Source organism: Globicephala melas, chromosome 21, assembly GCF_963455315.2.
Source record: "Globicephala melas chromosome 21, mGloMel1.2, whole genome shotgun sequence".
Classification (NCBI taxonomy): Eukaryota; Metazoa; Chordata; class Mammalia; order Artiodactyla; family Delphinidae; genus Globicephala; species Globicephala melas.
Window position 1 is genome coordinate 12,704,466 of NC_083334.1, and position 21,324 is coordinate 12,725,789.

A 21,324-nucleotide genomic window follows, 5' to 3' on the forward strand; every position below is an offset into this window, starting at 1 on the left:
AGGAGTATGTGGCTTTGTGCCTGGGACAGGGACGACCGCTGCTCTCCATCTGAACACGACTGAGGGCACTTTAGAAACTTCTGAACTCGTAAGTCGCAAGTCCAAGAGAGAAGCTGGGAAATCCCAGCATGTGAGATGCTCTCTGGAAGGGCTTTACGCACCAGCCCTAATCCATCTCTCTCTCTTTATCCATCTATGGAGATAGATGAGAGCTGATTTCCCCTGAACCACCAAATTTCGCCCTAAGGGACAACACAGACAGTGCCACTGACTCCTAACAAATGGAAAGTCACAAGAATAGCAAGCTTAGCAAACTGCTACAGCACATAAGGTCAGAAGTGGGAGCCCTCTAGGTGCTAGAGTCTCATGACTGATAACCCATAATAACAAAACCTAGCATTTCCTGGGCCCTGAACTTTGTCTTTCCCACCTTGACCTATCACCTGCCAGACCTCACAATTCCACGGGGAAGACACAGTTATCACTCCATTTTAGACAGGAGGAAAAGCATCGTGGAGAGTTAAATAACTAACGAAGAGTTCAATGACTAATTCAAGGTCAGACAGCCGGAAGGTGGCAGCCTCAGGAGGCAAATTCAGCTTTCCCCTCTCAACAGCACCGTCTCCCTGAAAGAAAGAGTTAAGGAAGTTCAAACTGAGTTTCCCTGGGCTTTCTAAGCCCCTCTTAGGATAAAACCTTTCAAATCTCACCTTAATAAGACTCTGGGCTCATAACCAATAGTGAAATTGCTTTTCAACAGTTCTGTATTGGGTGCCAAGGAAATTCCTGAACGGTTAGGGAACTAGAAATCCACTAAGCTTCTCCAGATTATGAAGGTCAGCGCATCAGGAAGAGTCCCCCGCAGGCATGTAATTTTATCTGGACCTCGGTGCTGAGACTTACAACAATATTATTCATGGCTGGTTACTGATGAACTGGTTTGATTCCTTAAAAGGTCATTCTTACCTTATTAACAATTGTTGACAACGCGGGGCTCCACCTGCGAAAGTACTTGCCCCCAAGCCTCAGAGAAAGCTCTTAAAAGTAGACTATTAGGAACCGGAAAGTTCTGTGAAGGTGGGTTGGTCCTATCACTTTGCAGCTGAAACCCAGGGAGGTTGGGTAAATTGCCAAGGTCACTCAGGCAGCTGCAGGGTCAAGATAAAAGCCTATAAAAGCCGGCCATCTGCATGCTGCCATGGAGAGAAATTTCTTCTCGCCCTGATCTGAAACTTCGAGAATTTAAACTGTGAATACCAGCCCGATGACGCAGCACAGATGGAGGCAATGTCTCTTAATCAAATGTATTTTAATATGATTTGATAATACCACAATCATAATATTAATTTTACTACCTTCTAACCACACAGTGAGTTTTCTGTTCCACCCATTTGGTCCTCACAACACTCCTGTGAGGTAGGTGGGATCAGTTTTTATCATTTCCACTGTATTTAATTTTTTTTAAAAGATTTTGTTTTGATGTGGACCATTTGCAAAGTCTTTAATGAATTTGTGACCACACTGCTTCTGCTCTACGCCTTGGTCCCTTGGCCGCGAGGCACGCGGGATCCTAGCTCCCTGACCAGGGACTGAAACTGCATCCCCTGCATTGGAAGGCGAAGTCTCAACCACTGGACCGCCAGGGAAGTCCCCTCGTTTCCACTTTAGATAACGAGGAAATTGAGTCTCAGAGAGGTGAGGGAGTTTGCCTAGGATCATGTGATAAATAAAACCCTGCAGAACTAGTTCTAGAACCCCAGTCTTTTAACTTCTAATCTGGTGCTCTGTTTTCTTTTTTAAAATAAACTCTGGCCATGATTCACTTTAGGCATCCAAGGGCGACGGTGGGAGACACAAGTCTCTACGGGGTTAGTACTTTCAGAGAAGGGGCCAGCCTGCCTCAACAGTGACAAGTTGACGTGGGTGCAGGGTGTGGTACACACACTGCACTTCCACGAGTAAACATCATCACATGCTGTTCTGCTATAAAGGGGGGCAAATAATATGTTCTAGTAAAAACTCAGTTGAGTTCATCACCGTGTCTCAAGGGTCAATGGTCCGGCAGCAGATACCTGCCTAAGACCTCACGGGTTGGCAGCATACCCCTCCCGACGGACCCGCCGAACGCCCCTTCCTTACTCTGCTGGGTTGACAGAGTTATAGCGTCCACCCCACAGTAACAAAACCCACAACCCAAACCTCTCTTTCTCGCTGGATAGGCACCTGGAAGTCCAACTGTTCAGAGTAATTCGACTTCAAAAACAGGTATAAAAGAAGTGGACAGGGGCCAGGTCACCAGGACACTGGGGACATGCGGGTCTTTGTCCTGGGGGTTGGGGGCAAAGGTGACATGGTAAGACTGGCATTTTTTAACAAATGACTGTGTCTGGAGAAGGGGCAGCATGGAAGCAGAGCTGAGGCAAGCACGAAGGTGACTGGGAGTCGCATCTGAAATAGAAAGAAGGGGACGGATTTGAGGAATAGGACGGGGGAAGACAGGATTCGATAGTTAATTATAAATAAGGTGGAGATGTCAAGGCAGAAAAATATATACAGCCTCGTAAAAAGTTGGCAGCTTTCTCGGGTAAATAAAAACCCCTTAAAGGTTGAAAGAACCTCCATGTCCACTGCCCAGGGTTGCCGGTGCATGTGGTGACCGAGGGCACATCCCATGCAGCCTCACCTCTGTGACCTTGGCTTCTCCAAGGTCCAGTTCACCTAAGAAAAACAAGATGTATTATTGGTTGTGTCTGGGTTTACTGTGAGATCTGGGTTCACACCTCACATGGACTCTCCTATTGCTAAGAGTTTTCTAGGGGTCCTGAGAAAACTGGATGCCTTGTCGCTGGACCCCGCTCCTGAGGGATGAACCAGCATGGAAAGCCTTCACTCGCTCCTTCTCAAGAGGGGTGCCTTCCATCTAAACAACCACCCCAAATCTACTTTTTATCTTGTAGATGGAATTTTTCATATCTTAAGCACCAGAGAAAATGGCAAAAAACAAAAGCAAACACACAAAACAGGGAACAAAGGATCTGGAAAAGTTGAAGACAGTTCTACAGCCTGGCATCACCTTTGGCCATCCTCAAGTCACTATGAATTCTGGTACCAGAGGCTGCCAGGCTTGAGTTATGACCGTGAGGCCCTGGGGGTGCCCTAAGTTTGGTCTCTTAGTTGTGAATCTGTTTTCCTCCTTTTTTTTTTTTTTTTTTTAACTTTTTTGTTGTTGTTCTGCTCCTGTCGATATTCAAGTTTCTAAGCTTGGCTGAAAAACAGCTACTCAAGGTTTACTTTAGATAAAGTTGGTCAAATTTGGAACTAACTACCAGAAAAAGGTACATCCTAGAAGGTGCATTTTGGGCCACCCAAATCGACAGAATTCAAATTACATTATTTCCTAATTGTCTCTGTCTAGTCCCCTAAGGCCAGCTTGATTTACTTCAGGGTCATGAATAGCCTCCCTCATTTCACAGCAATCTTTGCTTTCTTGAAGGGTGGGGTTACCTTTTATCAAGAAACACAATGGGGTTATGAAGCCCCGCCTAGGCCAGGGAGAAAGAATGTCCGCACCTGCTAACTTCTCACACTGGCCTGGAGGTGATTTCAATACTGCTCAGCAGAGGCCCTGCTGACCTGGGCAAGAGGCCAGCAGGGTATTATCAGAACAATCCAACATGTTGCTGGCTTCTTCCGCTTCCTAAAAACAGAAGTTGCCGCACACACAAAATAATTCAATGTGAAAGAAAAGTAAAAATAAAAATGAGTCTTTTTCTCCCTCCCCTTAAAGGGATAGCAGGGAAGATCTTTGGAGGTGCTGACCTGTGCATTTAAACAGGAGGGAGAGATGAAACGTGAAAAGACCTGGTTTAAGCAGAGAGATGCTGCCCTCCTGCTTGGAGCGCACAGCCTGCTACATCTGGACGTACATTCAGCTGTTCTGGACAAGAAGGCAAGACCAGGACACTGCCCATTGACCATGGGCGTGTGCACACTCGTGCGTGCGTGTGTGTGTGTGTGTGTGTGTGTGTTTTCCTGCCGTGATTTGCCGCAGAAATAAAAGTAAAACACAGCAGCAATCCAGCAGGAGTTCATCTGTCAGGGTAACAGGACATTTCGTGCTTTACACCCTTACTGGATTCACTTACCAAACAGCACCCCTCCTCCAGAATAAAAGTGTACTGGGTGGCTGGCCTCCAAGGGATTAAGATATTGATTTTCAATCTATTTCCCTAGTGACAGAGCCTACTGACAACGAGAAAAATGCTCTCATAGTAAGGACTCGTTTCAGCTCCCATTTTTAATCTTATAATCATGGGCTTATAAGAGTAGAATGAAAACATCTTGAGGTTTTCATCTTGGTGCCTGGATACAAAACTGGCCGGAACTCTGGGTTTAGAGACAAATGAATGGAAAGCAAGAAATGGTTTCGTTTTTAAATAAAGCATTTTTTAAAAAAGTAAAAAGAGCCCGAAAGAGAATCTCTCAAATGCCACAGTGGCCTTGGAATCAGAACCCCTGTGCTTCTCATCTCGGTCCACACATCGCAGAGGCTGGGATGGCTAATGACTGGTCACTTGGGAGAGTGGAGACAAAGCTCTGCGAAGGGTTTAAAATCCGAGCGAGTGCTACTGTTAGCAATAATCACAAATGACCCACTCCTTTAAAATACGTGCATGGATCCACTTCCTCTATCATTACATACCTTCACAAGGGTCACTGACTAATGAGAAAGAGACATTCAAACTCATTTTACTGCCATCCATTATGATTTTATTGTCAGGAAGAGAATCATTTAATCCAGTAGGTGATTCTCTAACCAAACCTGGCCTTTGTCTTTGCCCCAGGATAATGACTCATTAAATTAGTACCAACACCATGTAGCCCCAATCATACCATAAGGGCAATGAACAATCGACCTGGCAGAGAATTTACCTACTGAAGGCTCAACCAAAATGTTAAAAAAAAAAGTAAAGAAAACTGGTCCAATTCTGGCTTTTGTTTGGCATTTTATCTGAGGCTGAGGTCACCTCCTCAGTGAAGGGGAGCTCCAAGAGCCAACCAGCTGCCTCGAAATAAGCTGAATCTTAAGAAAGCGTGCCTGGGAGATCGGCAACTATCTTCCTTTTTAAAAAGGGCTCAGTGGGCAGAGGCTTTCTGAGGACAGCCTGCTGAGAAAGGGATGATAAAAGCCCAGGTGCTGGGGAAGCAGCTCTCAGCCGTGGAAAAAAGGGCCCAGGAGGGAGGAGAGCTGGGCTTCCGGTCAGGCAAGTGGCCTCACTCCAGAGGGGAAGTGAGAAAGATACTCTCGGAGAGTCCGCTGGGCTGAAAATGACTGTAGGGCCATCTGTCTCTATGCAAAAGCACCCCATTCAGACGTGAGCCCTGCGAGGAAGCCATGGCCATCCTCACATGAGATACAGCACGTGCTGAGTCTCAACCCAGGCTTCATTCTTTCTTCACGCTGCTGGAGACCTCAGCGTGCAAGGGAGACCCTGCACATGTGATTCTACTTCCAAACTCCAAAGCCCAGGGGAAGGAGAGGAGGCTGCGGCCTCCTGTCCCTACTCAGCTGAGAACCCACAAATGAAGGTCCTCGGATATGAGGCCTGCTCTTGGAACAGGATTTTTCCTGTTCTTACCAGCATCAGAAGCCCTAATTGTTTACAAAATGGAACAAAAGGTAATGAACCAAAAGGTATTGAGGGCAAAGAAACCGAGGTTCTGGATTCCAGGGCTGGGGTCAGAATACAAGGTCAAGCCTGGGCCTCTTCCACGCTTGCAAAGAGTCCCTACCCTCCGTGCTTGGCAGCATCCCAGCGGGACTTTATTGAGATATAATTCACACTTGTCACCCACCTGCCTAAAAGCCTCCAGGGGTGGTGTTTCCATGGTGTGTGTATGGAAAACATTTGGGCACTTTACTATCTGCTATACTTCAAGTTTTTAAAACTTAAAAAAAAAAAAAAAGAAAACCAAAAAACCCACACCCTCCAGCAGTCTGGGGATAAAACCCAACCTCCTTCCCAGGATCTTCGAAGGTCCCCATAAGCCCGCCCCGCCTCCCTTCTGAGGGACCTCACACGCCCTCCCCACGAGCACCGGCCTTCCCTCTAGTCCTTTAAGCGTGTTCCTGCATCGGGACCCACACTGCAGGTCCTCAGCCACTGGTGTCATCTCATCTCTCCACTCTTCTCCTCTGGCACATTTATCACACACGGTAACGCTGTTGTTACGTGCAGTTTTTATTTGTTTATTATGTGTCTTCTTCCATGAAACTAGGGATTGGGCCCGCCTTGCTCCCCAACCTGTTTCTGGCTCACAGCGCTACGTCTGGTATACAGAAGGTACTCAACACTCTTTGTGGGATCACAGGGTGCCCTCTGTCCACGTGCCTCTGTTTCCCCATCTGTGAGATGAGCACCACCTCTGTGGCAGGCCCGTCTTGGAGCAGATGCTGAGAGGACCCACAGGGACAGTCTCCCCCCTCCTTGTTCCCAAGTTAAAGAAATAACACTTTTGTCCACGTGACCAATTATTGAAAGACTGAGAACCGCTAATCCTTAGCCGCTGGGGGGAGCATCCCCATCTCATCTGCCTATTTTTTTGAGGCGGATCTGCCTCAGTTCCTTTACCTGATCCTCAAAGGCCTTTATTCTTCAGCCCTGAAATCTGGGGGCCTGAACTTGCATTTTGAGATCGTTCCAAGACCTCCTCCCGCTGACTATGTTATTTCAAATCACGTTTTACAAATTCTCGACCCCAGGGAGCTACTCGTGCGTATAAAAAAATGAGATGTCAAAACAGTTTACCTATGATGTTCACCGTACTATCCACTTCATTTTTTATAGCTGAAGTCAGGGCCGCATACTCAGGAGAAAGATCACTTACTCCATTACTAAGCCCCAAAGATGACTCAACTGGTTCTTGCTAGGAAGAAGAAAAGAAAAAAGAATTGAGAACACTTCCTTTTCCCTCCCTGTGCTTAGCTTAAATTCTACCCTCCGTCCACCTTCTTTAATGCCAAGGTCACGTTCGTCTCCCAAACGCATTCCCTACGTGTTTTAAATCAGCCTGGAGCTTAAGAAGCACATTTCTGCGTAGAGTGTCTCGCCAAGGGTTCCCTTTCTTTCCTTTTCCTTGGAGGAGACGGTGTCCATGCACCTGGCTTGCCCTCCTGAAATGCTTATCCCTGCGCAAGGTAGCCCTGGGGTTAAGCGGAGCTGGGTTACTGCCTAGGTAAAGCACCTTGCTGCTGAGATCCCAACTCATCCGTCTCTGAGGGAGGGGGTGCGTGTAAGACTCAGCTCCTGGCTTTCTCTCTAAGGGAGGAATCTTGCCACCTCTTTTATAAATTCGGAGGAAAAGCTCTGCCTCAACTATCAGCCCAAGGACGAAATCCAGAGGACGTGGTGGATGAATTCTTCTTGGATAGGGTTTGCTCCGGATTCTGGCCACTTGAGCATCCTGCCCCAGGGTCGGGGGCAGGTGGCCGGTCACACGGGCCAGACTCATAGCCAAAGCCTCCGCCACCCCGTGGAGTCCAGTGAGACAGCCCACACCCATGGCTCCGCAGGCTTGCCTTCCGAATGCCCATGCAGCCCAAGAGGCTACACATTCATATTAATGAAACTAGGAGAGCAAACTCCCCTTCCTAAGCTTGGCTCTCAATTCTGCTTTATTCAAGTGCACCAGAGCCCTCCAACCTCTGAACGCGCCAACGGCTCTGGGAGAGCCAGCGCTGGAGTACAGACTGACTTTCAGCGTTTTGATGAGAGAGCTTCTCCTCAAGGGGAGGTTACACTGGCGTCTATGACAGCAACACAATCAGACAAAAAAAGCCACACGTGACAACTCCTGGGGAGACCAAACTGGAGAGGAGGGTGGAGGGGTGGCAAGAATAGAAGACAGGAGCAGAAGATCATGTGAGGTGGATATGACTGTGCTCTGAAAAATTTAGAGAGGATGCTGCAAGACATGCAGGGTGTTCTTATCAATTTATGTGCTGCTTGGAACCAATGATGAACCCCCCCAAATCTTAGGGAAGGAGGGGGAAATTATCCCCTCCCTCCCAATCCCATCTGGCAAATTCCCGCCATGATAACCACGGCTTCAAAGACATCACCTCACTGTACAGCTCAGTTCTCAAAAAAATAAACAAACAAAAATCACACATGGCAGGGTTGACCAGATGTACCAAAGGTTGAATCCAGGAAGAACCCAGGACAGCCCCACTGGGCAGAATGTTTATCCCTTTCTCCTGCAGCATCTCTCTGACAAATTCCGAAGAGTTTATCCTTTCTGGGAAGAAACTCCCTCGCCTGTGACTTGAGTCACCACTTTTCTCTTTCTTTAGAGGCAAACTCCTGACAGTGCACCTGCCTTCCCAGCATCACCTCCTCACTGCACCACCATGAAGCCTGCAGTCTGGCTGCCACTCCACTTGTGGAATCAAGCTCCCAGCTCCTGGGGTCGGGGTGGTGAGACAGCCTGGCTTTGGAGTCGCGTGAGCCTGGGGTCCAAGTCTTCCTCTAGTTATAGAACTTTAGCCTCTTTAGTGATCTCTTAGGATGCTGCGGACAGCTGTAAACTGAGGACAGTAATAGGACCCATGTCATAGGGATAATGGGAAGATTAAATGAGATAAATATGCACCTGGCACCTATTATTAAATAAGGACTCACTATTATCTAAGGTCACCAATAAAACGCTACTATCCCAAATCCAGTGACCTTTGCGCAAGTCTCTTTCCCTCAGCCCCACACTCTGACATCCAACAGGAAGGCCTGTACTCTCCATCCTTGGTAAGAAAATCTATCTGTTTCTCCACCTTTCTGATGGCATCCTTCTCCCTGGCTTCCTCAATGGCCCCCTTCCCACCCCACCCCCCATCATGCCCCACGTGTCATCTTCTCTCCCTTCCACCTCTTCAATTCCCCAAAAGGAACTAAGAACGTTTTAAGGAATTATGGAAAGAACTGCTCGTTTTCGTGGGTTTCTTTCGTTGCCAAGTTATTATTCACTCATTCTGCTTCTAGGCTTCTTATAAAGGTAATGAGGCAGTCAGACTTGCGTACATTTAAAAACCTAAATTATTCTGATTTCTCAGTTGGAGACTTCAAAAGAGGTTCACATGATCTACAGTGTAATTAGTGGCAAGTGATACTTCTATCACACTACACTTGAGAAAACTATGACTCACAGATGAAATTAGTTTTCCAAGACCACACTGCTTTTACTCTGAGGAGATACAGGAACTGAACTCACATCTTTGGTCAGGCAACATGGTCCAATTCCAGTAGCTTCTGTCTTAATAAACCCTTGGATCCTGTACTAATGCCAATGGAGATTGAGACTGAACTATTTTCAACATTGTTCTACTCCCCAGATCCCCACCTTGCCTCTTGCACTCCTGTAACGAAACAGAATACTCTACCAATGGAGACTGAGCTGGACTGCTCCGAACATTGTTTTACCTCCTCCCATCCCCACTTCCAAAATAACCTGCCGATCTCCAAGTCTTCAGCGCAAACCTTCTCACTGGTTTTAGAAGGACAATATAGCAGATTGTACAGTGAAGTGTAGCCAGCACCTCCCTGAAAGGGCTCCATCCAGGGTGCGGAAAAACAGGGATCATCACTACACTCAGTTGAAATTTTTGAAATGACTAGAATAGGAAGATCGAAACCTAAACTATGTTTTTTTTTTTTTTAAAAGCAAGGAACACAAATTAAGAAAATGGGTGAATATTTCTCTACGGAACATGTACAGAGAGATCCTGCAGGTCACTAACGGCCTTTGCCCACAGCATCTTCTACTTCTCTGTGATACCCACTCCTGCCCTGTCCCCCGCCTGGCTGTACCATGACCTGTCCTGGTGAATCCTGAACTAGCCTCCTCTTTCTGTTCCCTTTCTTACTTTAGCTGTAGGCTCTCCTGTAAATCACCTTGCCCCAAAGAAAACCAAAAAACAGATTGTACTTGGGTTCAGACCGCTCCATGATCTATTAACTCTGCCAAATATTTATGCCCAAGAACCTTTCTTCTCATTATAGAATCCAAGGTTTGTTCTACAGTTTAAGGGACTTTAGGCAAAAGCAAACCAGCTCAAGAGAGCGTGCAGGGGCAGGGGCAGGGGCAGCCTTCCTTAGACCTCTAAAATAATATTCCTTTGGTTGGTCTCAAAGCCATGCTTGCTGGAGGGGCTTGTGGGTGGGCCGAATAGAGGACAACCAAGGCCACTCATTCTGTTGCCACAGCCCTTGTCTACATGTCCCCTCCTTAGAGGCCAAATATAATGGCTGTAAGACCATTTCCCATCCCCAACCTCCAGAAAGGCCCTAATTCATCTGTGCAAAGCCAGTCTCCTGAAAGCCAAATTTAAAGGCATCTCTAGGTCTCTCTACCAACAAAATCTCAGGCTGACAGCTGGGCTTCATGAAAGTCAAAGTCGGCCTGGGGAACTGCACACTCTATACCTCGGAGGCCCCGAGGCCACTAAGAACAGGAGTGCAGCTGAAACAGGCTGCGGCCTCCTGCCCAGCCCTAGGACACCTTCCTCCCTTGGAACTAGGCCGTCTTCATTCTCTTCCTCGCTGCTCCCACTGCAACTTCCCCTTAGACTTCTTTCTTTGGCTGGCTTTTCTCCTCGTCTTCTCCTTGGGTCTCCGTGTTCATTTCATGTAGCTTCCCTCTTGGGGAAGGCATCTGTTCCCACGGCCTCCAACATCGTTCTTGGGCAAATGACCACACACCTGGCATCCAACACTCACCCGAGCTCGGTGCCTGTCAGATCCAACTGTCCACCTGGTGTCTGCTTTGGAGGGCCCTCTGCCCTTTCTAGCCCACCACGTCCACAGTTAAACTCACCCTCTTCTCCACAAAACATGCTCCGCTCCCAACAACCCCTCCAGGAAGCTTGAGAAGTCAGGGCCACCTCTTAGATCCACACCTGGCTTCCTCCTCCCACCTCTTCTTCCAGGGAAATGTCTCCTCTCCATTCCAACTGCCAACATCTTCACCTGAACTCTCTACTGCAGTCTCTGCCCCCATCTGCTGCTTCCCATCACGGTGAGAAAAACCTCCCTTAAATATCGACCCCTCTGTGCTCCAGAGCCTTCCCAAGGAGTTCAGCTGTGCCTTGTCTCACAAAAGCATCCACGGAGGTTACTCTGCCAACCAGTTTGCAGACTGCGCTCTGAGCAGTCCTCCCAAGAGCTACCAGGAGGAAAGCGAGGCACCAGAGTGGGCAGGACAGGCCCCCCACCTGCTCCCTCCAGGGCAGCTCTGATTTCATCTCTTGAAAGTTCAGGTGGGTTGCCGGCGTGAGGCTTAAAAAGTGAAGACCCCTTGCAACCCATGGACAGATCACTCCAGTATCAGCCCTGACAGGTGGTCGGTCATTCAGCCTGTCTTTGGACAGTGACAGGGAGCATATTGTTGCATATTCCAGCTCAAGTCACTGTGGGCGGTGAGAGCTCTATTAGAAAGTTCTGCTCAGCCAATACCTGCTTTTCTGTAACCTCCACCCAGAGGCCTGCACTCAGAACTAATACAGATCAGTCCTAGTCTTTACCAAGTGACATTAGAGACAGTCCCGGATCATGTTTTCCATCATCACACCGATGTTTTAATCTGGAAGCACTTCACAGCTTCGAAGCACGCATATGTCCTCTGCAAACAATCCTCTGAGGCAGGAAGTATTAATTCCGAATCCTCCCTACCTACATGCCTCTGTTTCCCCTTGTACCCTCACTCAGGCTCTGGCTCTAATGAAGCCGGTGTCCTGACTCATCCAGCGAAGACCAAACAGCAGCTCTGATCTCCAGGGCTTTACGTATGATCTGGTGCTGGGGAATGTCCACCGATATACTGGAGAGTCCCCCGAGGCCTGGATCAGAGCCCACAGCTTCCGAGAGGCTGAGAGGCACTGAGGGCAGTGAAAGAGCACAGGTTCTGAGGTTGGACTAACCCGGAATCAAATCTCAATTCCATAAAGTGGAGCAACTCTGGGAAAATTACTCAACATCTTTGTGCCTCCATTCCCACGTATGCGAAAGAGAGAAACCCTGCCCATCACAGGAAGAACTAAATGAGATAATAATCAGAGCTGAGAACCGGGTAGGGGCTCCAAAACGTCAGCTACCACCTCGCTGCTTTATCCACCTCTGTCCTTACTGATCTTGGCCTTGTGACATTTTCTGAAACACCAATATGCTCTGATGATGATGTCCCATCTCATACAGCTCACTACTGTGTTTCTTACTCTTATTTCCTTAGACAGCCAGTTACCTCCACGCAGGCAGGGCTTAGTTCAACTAAAAGATGGCTCACTGAGTGCACAGCATATACTCCCAAAGAGAACATCAGGGGATATAGGGGCAGCATTTCTGCACATATTACATGGTCAAGGAGCCTTGGGTCTCCCAGTTTCAGGGAAGCTATTTAGGGAGGACACAAAGAGCACGGAGATAAACTGCCTGAATAGCCCAAGAAATATTCTGACAGTGGGCCTGCGTGCTCTAAACGTCCTTTGCTAGTTAAAACTTCAACTTGATCAACTCTACTCCAATAAAAAAAATTAATTAAAAAAAGATTAGGACTTCTTCAGGTATGTTAAAAAAATTCAACTTGAATTAAAGGAAGATTGGGAAGAGCTTGTTTTAATAGCAAATTTTCATACCTAGTTACTACATACAAGACAAATTTTCTCTGCGGAAGAAACCAACCTAGTCTATCCAGTTGCACATATATATATATATGCACGGAACAGAAAACTCAGAGCTTAGGTGTTTGACAAACAATAAAAAGTAATGTATTAACAGCTCAGTAAGGATAAGGTCCTTTATATATATAATTCCAGACAACCTAGAGAACTAACTTTGAACCACTCTACAGAAACATTAACACTATGCAGTCATGAACCACAGAACCTGGGGAGCCCGCTCGCCTTATCCACGTTCTGAGGCTTCGTCATAGGACAGATGCGAGCAGATTTAAATTCAAAAGTTTTCCGATGAAAATCACCTGTCTTCTGCTGAAGGAACAATGTCTCTATGAGGGCCATGTTTCGGACACTGACCATGTCTACATCACAGGAGGATTTCTCACTGTACTCTCTGCTGGGCCCCACATGGCTGCACCTAAGAGGAAATCTCTCACTTGCTTCCCTGGGTCAGTGCGGTGTCTGGCCATGTGGAACACACTGCCATCGGTGATGTGACTGCAGATGTCCTTTACTTACAAGAACACCATGTGTCATCAATTCTAAGGTGCACATTCCTCACATTTCCACACCCCTGAAATGGGACGTGCCTTCTAATCAATTCTGTGTCATGATTTCACTGCAAGCAGTTTTTTCTTGCTTACAGATACATAAAATAATGGTACATCTTCCAATCGATGGCATCTGATGTCCAGTGAAGTCTGGTGGTTATGTTTGAGCAAAGCTGGTTGAAAAGTGAACATCTGTTACTCCATTTTCATTTCTCCATTAACTGAGATTGCAAAATTAATCTGCATTCTAAACCCCCCACTCCCTCCTCCCCATATATTACATTTATTTATGCATCTATTTAGTCAACAAATCTTCATCTATTCAGTGATCATATATGTATTAATTATCTGTTCTGTACCAGGCACTGAGCTAGATGCTGTGAAACTAGTAGCAAATATGATATAGTTGTACTTAAGATTATAGCAGATTCTTCAAAATCACATATTTGTGGAAGTTACACTTTTCTGACTAAACAACAATAATCAGAACGTAGGCCCTAAAAAGATCCAAACTGTGGGGAACTTGATACAACAAATAACAGGGTTTTTTCATTCCAAGAAAAAATAAATTTTTTTAAAGTAATCTAGGGGAAACCTATAGGTTAAAAAAACTTAAGAGACATATCCAAAAATCACAACATGTGGACCTTATACAGATCCTGATTCAAATAAACAGACTGTATCAAAATTATGACACTTACGAGACAAATTGGAAATTTGAACACTGACTGGATATTTGATGTTTTTGAGGAACTACTGTTAATTTTTTCGGATGCAATAATGATACTGTATTATTTTTAAAGAGTGTCTATCTTTTAAAGATATATACTGACGTAGTCATGAAAGAAATAAGATGTTTGGAATCTGCTTTAAAATATTGGGCTGAACCATATGAAATTGTTTTTGTAAGTCAAAAATGGTTGAACATCTGCAGTTTCATATTGGATGTATGGAAGTGGAGGGAGGTACTAATGAGACAAAATGGCCACGAGCTGATTAATGCTGAAATCGGGGTGACGGTCTATGAAGTACGTTTGACTCACTTGCCTCCTTCCTGTGTATAAAGTTTTTCCATAATAAAAACTTATAATAAAATGAGGCCTATACTATGCTATATTTAAAATAAGTCACCAACTAAAAATACTGGAAGTGGAAACTGGAGGTCTTACTGCTAAAACACTCTAGCTAAAAAATTGATTTTCCGTTGCAGGAGTAAATGTGTCTGAAACTTTAACAATTTACCTAAGTTTTCCCTCTACCTTCACAATTCAAACTGAAGTACATTTTTTGGGTATTTTTTTCCGATTATTTTGACTAAGTGGCTTGCTTTTAAACATTGTGCCGTCTGGGCAATTTGGTTTTTCCTTCAAGAGTTATTCTAGAGTAGAAACCGGAATGCTTGGCATCTCTTTTAAGTTCAGTTCTAAATAACCGTGCGAACTTGGCCACATGTTCCACTGCCCTTGGGTCCATGTCACTCAACTCTCTCGAGCCTCTGTTTCTTCATCTGCAAACAGGGCACGGTGAAACAATCTTCTCTCTGATGGTCTATGAGTCTGGACTGCAGTGTCTGCTCTTTGCTTAGCAACTTGAGCTCACCCTCGATTTTGCATGGGATATTGGGCAGTTCTCTGGCTATCTGACAAGGGCCACCTAATCTACACACAAAGACCCTCACACTGCAGTGGATTTGACTACACAGCCCACTGAAAAGCTCACACACACAAACGCATCCCTACGGAAAACTTTTGGAAGTTATGAAAGCTGGTTCTATAGTGGAGCAGGAAAAAAACTATTGAGATCCACACGAACAGAGAGCTTGAACAGACCTCTGTGTCCCCAAACTAATGGCTTGTCATGGAATATATGCATACATACATACATGCATGCATGCATACATACATACATACATTCATACATACATACTGGGTTGGCCAACACAATACATATATATAAATATAGGTAATACATTCTAATGTAAGTATATACTATTTAATATACTTTTAAAAATATTTAATGGCCTGAAAATCTACTTAATATCATCAGATAGTAGCTGGTGGCTGGAGCTTAGCTGGAACTAAGTGACATGCTGGCAACAGTTGCAGGGACCAGATGGAGGCTTGAGACTGTCAAGCTCAGCCTGGATTTGTGAGTTCATTCATAAATTGCTCAGGGAAGTTGGATGAAGCAGGGGATGTGTGTACTTGAGTCTACAAGTGGGTACATGCCAAAGAGGAGACGTGTAAAGCACATGAAACGCAACAGCAAAAGAAGCAAGATTAAATACTTCACAGAGATCACATCACTTATTTTTATGAGACAGAATATGAATCATTAGTATGATCACAGCTCTGGCCTCCTCTCTGAACAAAGATTACCTTGATGTGCTTCACTCTGTCTTCTTTTTCTGTCTTTGGTTTCTTTCCTGTGGCAACAAAAATAGTTCTGGATTAATTCATGAAGAACAGAGAGGCATTTTCCCTAAGTTAAATTCTTTCTGAAACTCTCAATGAACTTATTGCTTTAATCTGTACATGGCCAAGATCCCAAATGCTTCTTTGACTGCTCCTGGGGGGCCCTGAGAGTCATTTTCCCCAGCCAGGTAAGAGCAGAATTATCATCCACAACGGGAACGAGGGTTGTATCCTTGCTGTGACTACAGATGTGGAAATAAAGAAATCACAAAGGCACTATAAGATATATCAAGCCATCATTGTTTCAGTCACTAAATATCGTTATCTACCTTTCTTAGAAGGTCGTTCAGATAAAGGCAACATTCGGTAGACTCGGAAGGCGTTGTTTCCTTTCTTTATGCTTTTATCTTTGACTTCTTCAATGTCAGGCAGAGAGTTCATGGCACATCGAAAATTCGCCTTCCATGTTTTTGGATCAGGTTTATCTACTCCTGGTTGATGCTTTCCTAACAAAATAGTTGAAAGAATCAAAGTTAAGAAAAAGAGGGGAAAAATTATTTCTAGAGTAAAAATGTCTGGAGACAGGATTGCTGGCAGGTAGTACAGAGAACCCTTTTAATTCTAGGCCACACCTACAGTGAGCAAACCTCCTGGTTTATTTGGGGCTGAGCAGGTTCTTGGGATGCAGGAATTTTTGTTTTAAAACCCGAAGGTTCCAGGCAAACTGGGACAAACTGGTCACCCTGGCTCTACGAAATAGCTTGAGAGAAAATTATAATGGTAGAAGAACGGAGAATCAGGGTAAGGAAAAGACAAAGCTAGGAGGCCAGTAGACCGACAAGCACAGGCAACTGGAAGGTCTCTTTTTCATCTGACTCTCAAACATTAAGTAAAAGTCCGTTCCTGCAAATAGCTGGCTAGTTAAATTTTGTTATAAATAAATATAATCTTGACTACCTTTGCGGGAGATAAATTTGACCCAAGTTTATACGACGCAAAACAAATAAGTTCTATATTCCCCTGGTACACACCTGGGGAACTTCATCAGAAAACCACATTTACAGGAAATTTAAGGACTAAGTTTTCTATGGAATGGGTTGAGCATCACTTCTTTTTTTAAAAAATAAATTTATTTATTTATTTGTTTGTTTGTTTGTCTGTGGCTGTGTTGGGTCTTTGTTGCTGCACATAGGCTTTCTCTAGTTGCAGCGAGCGGGGGCTACTCTTCGTTGTGGTGCGCAGGCTTCTCATTGCACTGTCTTCTCTTGTTGCGGAGCACGGGCTCTAGGCGTGCGGGCCTCAGTAGTTGTGGCGCACGGGCTTAGCTGCTCCGCGGCATCTGGGATCTTCCCAGACCAGGGCTCAAACCCGTGTCCCCTGCATTAGCAGGCGGAATCTTAACCACTGCGCCACCAGGGAAGCCCGAGTATCACTTCTGAGTGATGCAGGCTGTACCCCACGTGTCCTAGATGTGCCTGGGAACAAGTCCCAGGTTTATCAGAGCTATTTTCATGAAGTCATAAACCAGGAGATTTTATATATGTAGTAAAAATAAACGATAGCTAACAGTCTACAGTATAACTGAAATTTGCCAAGAGAGTAGAACTTAAACATTGTCACCAAAAAACAATGTACACTTTAAATATTTTGCAATTTAATTTGTCACTTATACCTAAAGGCATGAAAACAACCACAAAAAAGCAACAACGCCGGGCTCTATAAACAATGCGGGGTTAATACCTGTATGGATGGCCCAGTTTCTAAAGAGCGGTGCATCTTTTTCCACATCCCACCCGTGTCTAGCTGCATGCATCCAAGGGATCTGAAAAATCTTCTTTTCCTGAAAAAAAAAAATCAATAAGCACTGCAGCCCTGGGTTTCAGGCCACCATTGCAGAAGTTTATAGCTAGTTCCAGCTAGTAAGATTCCCTGCTAAGTATCACTGGGTGTGCTGAGTATCTACTGTGAACCAAACCCACTTCCCCACTGGGCCCCAAACCTTGAGAGTCTACCAGGTGAGACTGAGAGGCAAGTGGAGTCTGGTAGGATAAAAATAAATTTCAAGGTCAACGGTGATGATTTGGGAAATGCCAATGTGCCTCCTTTCCTTTATAGGAACACAGGTAACTGGCCATTTACTGAAATTTCTAATGCTTAGTCTTATGATCTACTCCCATCACTTGGTAAAGAGGAACTCCTTCTGCCTTAGGTAAATTAAAAATTAGGCGACTCTCCAAATGAACACTCACTTTGCCGCTAAAGGGAAGTTGGGGGTGTCTGAGGCCATTGTCACAGAGACTAATTATCTCAATCTGCTCACGCAGCCAACAGAAATAGAAGATTTTGTTCTAATCCCTATGTGTCTGCTACCCTGCATGAAATAGCAATAAATACAAACAAAGATGTACCAATGATACGAAGATGATACTCCTTTTCTGGAGAGAAGTCCCTCGAGTACTGTTCTTCTTATAGCAGACCCTCTCCATCTCTCTCATATCCCAAGAGGTAACTCAAAATTGCTTAAAATCAATCCTGGCAAACATAGGATTAGAAACCAGTGCTTTGGAAACAAAGTCACACTTGTAGTAAAACTACTTATGTGAAACTTGGTTCACTTGGCATGTTCACGTGGTCTCAGTTTTGGTTTTTGCAACACCCTAACGAGCTGCACGTATGTTATTTTTTTCCACTTTACAGTTGAGGAAACTGAGAAACAGAATTAAATTTTCTAGCCAAGGACCTTATAGTAGTAAGTATCTAAATTCAAAACCGAGGCCGTGTAATCCCATATTCAGTCACTTATTCATATCACCCGTTGTCTCCCGGGGTTTAGATATAGAAGATTTCCTGTCCTACAACAGATCTGTTGACTTGGACTCCATGGAGATTAAAACCCAGGAAAACCATATTTTTTTAAGCTCTTAAGGTAGGTCTGATAATTTCTAGGTATGCGGATCTCTGCACAATACACTGGAGCAGGAAGGAAAATGTCAGTAGGGATTTTCCACCACTTTGGTCTCACACAATGCAAGATACAAACGGTCCCCACCGACCCAAAAGGGACTTGCCCCTCCCCACCGTACATATTGCAAAGCCTGAACTAAAAATATGTCAGAACATTTGAGATCTCCCTAGAACTGTTAAAAGGGAAAATTCTATGTATTTAAAACTTGGTCAGTAAAGAAGAACTGAAAGCGAGAGATTTTTCATAAATCCCTCCTTGTTCATGCTGTATCATCCACTGAGAGAGGGCAGGGTTTCAGGTTGGCCAGATTCAAAAGGGCAGTGATCAGAAGAGGGCTGAGTGAAACTTTATTTCTTACTGTAGATGAAAATAAGAGGGCAAAATCACTTAATGCAGTTTCTGACGTTCACATGAAAGGGAAAAACGTGCAAATGAATTTATCTCAGTGAAAGAACTTTTCCTGAACTACACAACCAGAATCTAAAGGTTTATGCTTAAAGGTACAGATCCTTAAAGGATCCGCTGTTGTACTTTCTTCTAGGACAAAGGAGATCTGGGGTGACACAATCTGAAATCTATCTCCTAAGACACAAAGTTGATTTTATAAGTAGATCTTTTCAAGCATTTGCGTGTCTGCAGGCACACACACACACACACACACACACACCTCCCGAAACTAGTTTCCCAGAAACCATGCTCAAACCATGAAACCACAAAAGTAATGACTGAACCTAGCAATTATCCACCATGGATCCTCTTTAAATGGGCAAAGGATGTGAATAGACCTTTTTCCAAAGAAGATAAATAAATGGCCAATGAGCACATGAAAAGGGGCTCAACGTCACTAATCATCAGGCAGATGCAAGTCAAAACAGCACTAAGATACCATTTCATATCCTCTAGGCTGGCTAGAATTTTTAAAAAAATAAACAGAAAATAGTAAGTGCTGGTGAGGACGTGGAGAAACTGGAACCCTCACACATCGCTGGTGGGGATGGAAAATGGCGCAGCCATTCTGGAAATCAGCTTGGCTGTTCCTCAAAAAATTAAACACAGGGCTTCCCTGGTGGCGCAGTGGTTGGGAGTCCGCCTGCCGATGCAGGGGACACGGGTTCGTGCCCCGGTCCGGGAAGATCCCACATGCCGTGGAGCGGCTGGGCCCGTGAGCCATGGCCGCTGAGCCTGTGCGTCCGGAGCCTGTGCTCCGCAACGGGAGAGGCCACAGCAGTGAGAGGCCCGCGTACTGCAAAAAAAACAAAAAAACAAAACACACCAAAAAAAACAAAACACAAATTACCACATGATCCAGTAATTTCACTCAAAGAATTACAAACAGCTGTCCATGCAAACATTTATACATGAATGTTCATAGCAGCACTACTCAACAATAGTCAAAAGACTGAAACAACCCACATGTCCACCCACTGATGGAACAGAAAAAGAACATGTTACACATGCATAAAATGGAATATTATTCAGCCACAAAAAGGAACGCAGTATGATACGTGCTACATCAGGGATGAACCTTTAAAGCACTGTGCTAAGGGAAAGACACCTTCCACCAAAGGCCACATGTTGAAAGAGTCCATTTATATGAAATATCCAGAAGAGGCAAATCCAAAGAGACAGACAGCAGATCAGTGGTTGCCATGAACCAGGGAAAGGAGAATGGTAAGTGACTACTTCATGGTACAGTGCTTCCCTCTGAGGTGATGAAAAAGTTCTGGTCGTGACGGCTACATAATATTGTGAATGTACTGAATGTCACTGAATTGCACATTTTAAAATGGTAAATTTTTTAAAAAACTACATGTAACTTTTAACTAGTTTTTCAAATTGCAAAACTACGTTGAAAGATAAAGATGGCAAAACTCATTTTAAACCTGAAAGAGATTCTGACCAGTAAACATTCTGGTTGTATGGGACAGGGAGGGCGTTGCTCTGCGTAGACTCTGTGACATCAGGCTGTGCCATCAGAATCCCAAGCGCCGGGTCCCCACACCTGGTGTCTACACACAGCGTGCACGGAAGGACTAAATGCAGTAGCGGAGCTACTCAAGTTTAGATACATAGAGACCTCTGCCCACCTGCAGGCAGGAGAGAGAAGCCCGGCTCGAGTTGAGAAGACGAGATGATCTTGAGCAAAGCAGAGCAAACACAGCTTGGCCCCAAATGGAAACTAGTCCTCTTATCTCCCTGTGCCTCTTCACTCCCCCAATATTTACAAGATGTTCCGATGTCGTTTGCTATTTTTGTTTGGACTTCTTACTTTGTTCCGAGATGACCTGATATTTACACAAGCACAAGCCTGCTCTCAAAGTGCAGAGCAGGAAAAGGTAGGGAGCTACCTGATGATCTCCCAGGCTTGGGGAGGGGCCTTGGTGCCTGGTCCAGGCAGATCTCCGGTAAGAAATAAGAACGTCAATAACCAGGGTTGGGGGGCTTCCCTGGTGGCGCAGTGGTTAAGAATCCACCTGTCAATGCAGGGGACGTGCAGACCTGGTCCGGGAAGATCCCACGTGCTGCGGAGCAACTAAGCCTGTGAGCCGCAACTACTGAGCCCACAAGCCACAACTACTGAAGCCCGCGCGCCACAACTACTGAAGCCCGTGCACCTAGAGCCTGTGCTCCACAACAACAGAAGCCACCGTAATGAGAAGCCCGTGCACCACA

The 21,324-nt window shown here is 45.2% G+C and overlaps 1 protein-coding gene across 7 annotated transcripts in view; it reads right to left on the minus strand.

The window, feature by feature from the left end:
* IRF2 (interferon regulatory factor 2) overlaps positions 1-21,324 on the minus strand; it is a 133,752-nt gene that overhangs the window by 14,730 nt on the left and 97,698 nt on the right. For 6 of the 7 annotated variants that reach the window (XM_060291343.1, XM_060291344.1, XM_060291345.2 and 3 more), the window contains 4 exons: positions 17,427-17,526; positions 16,016-16,192; positions 15,651-15,697; positions 6,810-6,927 (listed from right to left, as the gene is read on the minus strand). In XM_060291343.1, the coding sequence (XP_060147326.1) occupies positions 6,810-6,927; positions 15,651-15,697; positions 16,016-16,192; positions 17,427-17,526 (442 nt within the window). Of the gene's footprint in view, positions 1-6,809; positions 6,928-15,650; positions 15,698-16,015; positions 16,193-17,426; positions 17,527-18,094; positions 18,218-21,324 lie in introns of those variants that run through there. The other variant, XM_070044596.1, reaches the window with a different exon arrangement.